At 36.1% G+C, this 6,587-nt stretch overlaps 1 protein-coding gene across 1 annotated transcript; it reads right to left on the minus strand.

Annotated features, from left to right (window-relative positions):
• Positions 1-2,753: 2,753 nt before the first annotated feature.
• LOC108380897 (maestro heat-like repeat-containing protein family member 1) lies at positions 2,754-3,740 on the minus strand (the record flags this gene model as incomplete). Its single annotated transcript, XM_017637298.1, has 2 exons — positions 2,754-3,314; positions 3,382-3,740. Coding segments are annotated over 2 exons (920 nt in total), but the record flags the coding sequence as incomplete, so codon positions are not given.
• Positions 3,741-6,587: the final 2,847 nt, after the last annotated feature.

Below are 6,587 nucleotides of genomic sequence, written 5' to 3' on the forward strand. Positions count from 1 at the left end.
TACGACCTAAAGCAGTTTTCTAAGTTCATCAGAAGATGGCTACCTTTGAAAGTTTATAAATAAGTATGATAGCGATTTTCGGAACATTTGATGCTATTTTTTCAGAATATAAAAAGATTTTTCACTGTGTTGTTAGTGGACATGAAACTACTTTAAATACTGGTACGTAATCCACCAAAAACTAAGAATTCAAAATATTTACATAGCGCACTTTGCAAGTGGGCTACTCACTTGTGTGAACAAATTTAGTTATATTTTTGTAGTTACGTGAGCGATCTTCGGGTGAAATAAAAGCAAAACCTTAAAAATGTTTGCAATTGGACTAAAATTACGCTTACTTTTTATATAACGGTAAATTTCAGAAATGCTTGAATCTTTCATATTTCGAAATTTAAGGACTCAAAATTGATGCTTACAACAATCGCTTAAAAATGAATAACATTGATATGGAATTTTAAAAAATGAGCATGGCACCGCCCACTTGTAACTATTGTATAAGTTTATCTCATTAATTCTAACTGAACATACTATCGGAATTGTTACAAATAGGGGTAAAACCGGTATGCTTACCATGGAACGGTAGTTTTTAGAAAGGTGAAAAACTATATTTAATACGTGCGCCGAATATTTAATGGTGGGCTTCGCCCGAACTTAGACTTTTTTACTTGTTTATACTACATTTAATGTGTGTTAAAACGAATAACATTTTTATTTTTTATGAACTATTTACATTTTATTTATATGGATAGCAAAATATTATTAAAAACAACCCAGCCAGCAGAGAAACGTACTTTTTGCTGACAGTGCAGTTTTCGTAAATTTTTCGTATGCGGAAACGTTCAGAAAACGATTTCCATATTTGTTCATTTTTCGTATCCGAAAAATGTCATCATCTTATTTCGCAACAATAATTTTAAAATATTTGTTCAACCTGAGCATTTGAAAACATGTATACGTACGGTGACCATCCGTTCTGTTTTTTGCAGGACCGTACTGTTTTTCAATGGTCGGTCCTGCGTAGTTTTCCAAACCTGAAAAACCTGAAAATGTACTGCTTTTTTCCAAGTGTCCTGCATTTGTCCCGCATTTTATCCGTAATTTTAAAATTATCGGACAATGGATGGATTTTTTCAAAAAAGTGTTTCTTGGTACTTTTCGTAGCTTTTCTTCAATATCTCATGAAAAAATCTCCCAATCAACGTAAGCGACTTACATCTCGAAGGGTATTGATGTTCCTCTTACCAAAATATATAACTTGTGGCGACTTCAATGAAAATTATTAGTGCTACAGGCGACCATTTGCATTTTGTCGTCAAAGTCGAAAAAAGTGAGATTTTCAATCAAAATGCGCAGTTTTATTTGATTATTTTTTCATTCGTTTAAAAATTCGATAAAGAAGATATATCATTACAGTAAATTTTGAGCCAGAGATAATGAAAATCGGATTATAAATGTAAATGCAATGAAGTGCAATCTGCACAAATTATATATCTTTGTACACGGTGGGCAGGAAGCAAAGATAGGTTGCATAAAAATGTCGACAAAAACTGAAAGCAGGGTTGTATTTGTTGATATTTTTAGGTTAAGAATCCCTTTGAATTGAAATCCTAGCTGCTCCTGTTTTAAAGATATCCACATTTTACATAGTTATGATAGGACCGACTTTTGCGAAAGAGAAAAACATCCTTGTGCATTAAATATTCAACAATGTATGTGTGAGTAAATGTGTGTATATATATTATGTGAAAATATAAGTTTATGTAAGTTTTTAGCCGGTTTCAATCGTTTCCATGGCGCACCACGTAGAGGCAACTTACTTTGCACCTCTTTGTTCTTTTTTTGGTTTTATTTTTTTATATTTTTTTCTTGCTTTATTTTTTATATTTGTTTTTTGTTTCCTTTTATTTTTTTTTGTTGGCTTACCATATATGCTGGAATGAAAATGTCATTACAGTTTTCTTCAGGCGACTCACAAAAGTTGGTTTATCAATCATATTTATTTTGAATCTATCCCAGAATTTAATGAATTCCCTATGAACTGACTTCCCGGCCTGCTCGGACCATAATCCTAAACCATCGTTATTCAAGAATGAAATAGATTGCTTTAAATTTTTAAGGATAAAATGGATTTTGACAGTTTGAGAAATTCCAGTACTTTTCAAAGCTGTGCGGAGTTCGTTAAGATTTTTATCAAAATTACTAAGATCCGCTTGTTTTGCGGAAAACCATGTATTCACGATTTTGCTCATGGCTTTGAACGAGGCAATATATTTGGTATTGTTTTTACTGAGAGTTTCTTCCATACAAACTATGTTCGACATTTTTTTGTATGTGGAAGACACTGTCAGCAAAAAATAAATAATTGCAAAAAATCAACGAAATTTTCTGGTAACTTCAGACTTGCACTTTACTAATTGGCTCAAAAGCTACATTTTAAACATTTTTCTAAAAGATCTGATTAGAAATTGTGATCAGATGAGAGTGTCTCCGAGCCAATAATTTTGTACGGCACGGTACTTATAAGTAATCTAGGTTTCACGAAAAAAAAAAATAAATACAAGGTAACATTAAAATATCAGTCATTTGTTTCATTGCTGTGAGCTTGTTTCAAAACTTCTGGCTGTTGCTATAATTGTAAAACTCTGTGCATGTTATTTTAACGTATTTAGGTACATACTTATATTAATCATCAACTATTGCTTATGCAAAACGTGCTACATTTAAAAAAAAATCGCATATGAAAGAGCACCAACCCAACTCGTAATAATTTAAGTCATAAATGCCTGACAGCAGATGAAAACAACGTAACACTTCATAATGCCCCTTTACAGTCTGTGGCTTTTCATAGTCTGGGAATACGCACACCAAATCGAAGAGATTTGAAATCAATTGATCGGCTACCGCATCTAGCACTGACGGCTGCAGTGCTATGTTTGTTTTCAATACCGACGAGAGGAATTGTGTCACTGAGTTTCGCTCGATGGAGCGGCGGTATAAGGCCAATATTTGTGGCATTAAACGCGGAGACTGGTCTTGTATCTTATCGACAGGCAGCAGTGGGTACATTGAAGAAAGCGCTTGCAGTATTTCGACACATACTTTGGGTTCACGCGAATGCAGCCATTGATTGAAAAGCACATCGTAAGCAACAGAAATTTCGGTAGCACAATCGCCTTTGCCGTCTGCATTTTGCGTTGGTGCGTCCGAAGCGGACTCCATTTCGCCATTAATGGGGCTAGTTGCGGTTGAGACGACAGCTGCTGCGCCATGTGCTGATGATTGCTCCAGTAGAGCTTCACTAAAGTGTCCAATAGCTGCAATTGTAAAGAGAAATTAGATTCATCTGTATACAATCTACTAAAAGTGATTCGAAGGATCTACCATATGCATGAGCCTGCTTGATGTGATCGTGTTTGATGCCACCCAGATTCGGCAGTATGGTTGCGAGTATGGGCTTAATGAAAGGTACAACGTCCGGAACATTCGCCGTTGCCATAGCTCCTAAGCAATGCATGACCATGAAATGTGCCACCGCACCTTCTTTTGTGTGTGCCATTAATGCTTCCATTACCGCGTTGCATTCTTTCCGGCCAATGGCCACTAAAATGGAGAGTGCATGCTCTTGGATGTGTGGTTGGTGCTCAGCTGAGCGTGTCAACTCCTCTACGGCCAAAGTTATGAGTTGTTTATTCGCCTCTGATGGTATTTCGGTGTCTGAATTTACCAATCGTTCGACGGCTCTGCAATTAGAAGAATTTACTGCATTAGTAAATTGTTGAAAAATACTATCAGTAAAATTATAAGCAATCCTCCTTTTTATTGTCAGGATATAAATGACCGTCTACTAAGTCTTATTGTTGTTGTTGAAACAGTATATAATTTCCGCAAAGAGTTTTTGGGGAATCTGCTGGAGTGGCAGATATAGATATGGGTCGTTCCAATTAGGTAGACCCGACTGTCGCACCAAGCGGCCTCTGCCACAGGAACGTGCAAAAATTAAAAACTTAATGGAAGCGTTCGATACATAACATGTACGTGGAAAGATTACGAAAATCATGCATCTGAAAATGGCTGCTACAAAAGATACATACGAGTATCGACATGAGTAATTCCCAAAGTGGTCCAGGTGGACCCCCAGGAGTCCACGGGAAACTCGACGAGAGTCTACGTCGGCGTGAAAAACTATGGGGGTCACGAGTTGTAAGTGGAGATCCATGAAATTTATCTGGTTTCGATAGTAAAGAACCAACTTTATTTAACTTACATTTCTTTGAGTGGTGTATAGTGCTCGCAACGCACTGCTGCACTTACCGTCACTTTGTGTCTTAATACGTGAGGAAGCCTTAAAGGCCAACTGCAGACTAAAAAGAAACGGATGTTGGTATAACACTGAGTGGGGCGAGGTAGAGATTTGAGCACTCTTGGCTTCTCAAGGCCACTAGATAGTACGTCACTGAGCCCAGACTCACAAATTGCCGAATCTTCACTGATGGCGCCAAAACTGATGTGGGGTCTTTTTCGAAGTTAATAGGGATAAGCTTTACTTTTCTCTTCGGGAATATGCTTCGGTTTTCCAGGTTGAGGTAGTTGAAATCCTCAAAGCCATGGACTCGTGGTAGAAAATAGGTGGAGGGGAAGGAGTTTACGTGTAGGCAGTGACAGCCAAGTTGTGTACTTAAAGCATTGGCTATCCCTCTATCTAAGAACTTCCAAACTAGTTCGGCAAAGCAAGTCTCGACTAAATTATGTTGGTAAACATAACAAGCTTGCTTTACTTTGGGTGCCAGGCCACTCGGGAGTACCTAGTAATGAGGCATGTGACCAATTGGCACTCTTCGATCTGCAACCACTTATAGCAGATGGGACTGCAGACAATTTGTTGGACTGCTGACTAGTTACTTCATACTACATTAAACTATTTTAAAAATACGCCACATGCAAATTCATGAGTGAGCCGAACATGTGAGGAGAATATAGATAACGCTAGCGCTCGGAGTTCTCTTAAAAAATATAACTCCTCAGAGCGAGAGAGCGCCCTGTTTTTTAAAACTTGCAAGCGTGCAAAAAATAGAAGACAAGAAAGGTTGGACCGGGACACCGGGACATGCGATTTTCTTTATGATCGCATTTGTGTTCTGGATGTACAATAGTTATTATTTCCTGACAGAAGAGTACATAAATACCAAAATAAATCTCATACAAGCTTTGAATTTATTTACTTATTATGAGGAGTACCGTTGGCCTAAGTTAGAGCATTTTTATTTCTTGCACAAGCGCAGTGCGACTTGCCTGCGCTACTTGCTTATAGCAACAAACCTTTAATAAAAAATTACTACCGTATTATATAGCATACAATATTGTATACATACATACATATATTGCGATATTGAAAGTGTTTGTAATGAGAAAGTTCACGCTACAGAAAAAGGTAATTGTGGTGTTTTATCTAAGTTGTATACCGGTAGCGCCCAATAAATCTCGATCAATTATTCTTTCGGTAGGAAAAAATGAAAATGTTTCGCATTGATTTGATCCGTTTTAGTGAGTTAAAAAAGGGGAACAGATTTGTATGAGATTTCTTTTCGTATAAATATGCTCTAATTATCGAGAAGTACGCCTTCCTCTTTTGCAAATATATCCTATCAGAAGTATATAAAATGTGGATATCTTTAAAACAGGAGCAGCTAGGATTTCAATTTAAGCGGATTCTTAACCTTGAGATATCAACAAATACAACCCAGCTTTCAGATTTTGTCGACATTTTCATTGCAACCTATGTTCGCTTCCTGCCCACCGTGTGTAAAGGGCACATAAATACCTTTGTAACTCGTCGTTTACGTCGATTCATGACGTCGATTTTTGACAAATAACTGCGAAAAGTACAAAAAACAAAAAAAATTGTATTGTTTTCGTTTTGAACGACTCAAAATTTGCCTATAAAATAATCTTTTAAAGATTTTCACTTTTCGTGTAAGCTATTGTAATTATAATATGTTTTACTATACTTTTATAAATATTCATGTAAAAAAAGATTAATATCGATGAAGAAAACGTGATTCGTTTTTAAAGTTTAAAATGTATTAAGAATTTAGAATCATAAATACTCTTTTGATATTTTTATACTACGTAAATATATGTAGGCATATTTTTGAAAAATTGTCCTTCATTTTGAATCCATATTTATGGTCACCGTATGTATACGTATTCGCCAGTAGCTGAGTGTGCAAAGAAATGTGCTACTATTTGTTAGCTTTCCAAGCTTCGAATTCCGTCAGAAGCAACACATTATAGTTATTTATTCAAATTAAAATAATTGCTAAATCTTAAATTTGTTTTTTGTTTGGTTTCCTGTAACTATGAAAAAGTTTCTGCGAAGTTCATAATGAAATCGTTTTCAACGAAAAATTGACTCAGACAAATTTCAGGAAAACAGCCGAAAGCGCATCCCTTTTCCAACCATTTTCGATAGTTTTCTGCACATACGTTTCGGATGAACACTTTAGTGGGAAAACTGATCTGAAAAACTTCCGAAATCGGAATCGGAAAACGGATGAAACATCAGGTTTTTATACGAAATTGTTTCCATT

The sequence above is a fragment of the Rhagoletis zephyria genome, unplaced genomic scaffold (assembly GCF_001687245.7).
Source record: "Rhagoletis zephyria isolate East Lansing unplaced genomic scaffold, Rhagoletis_zephyria_1.1 Rzeph_scaffold_20745, whole genome shotgun sequence".
NCBI lineage: Eukaryota > Metazoa > Arthropoda > Insecta > Diptera > Tephritidae > Rhagoletis > Rhagoletis zephyria.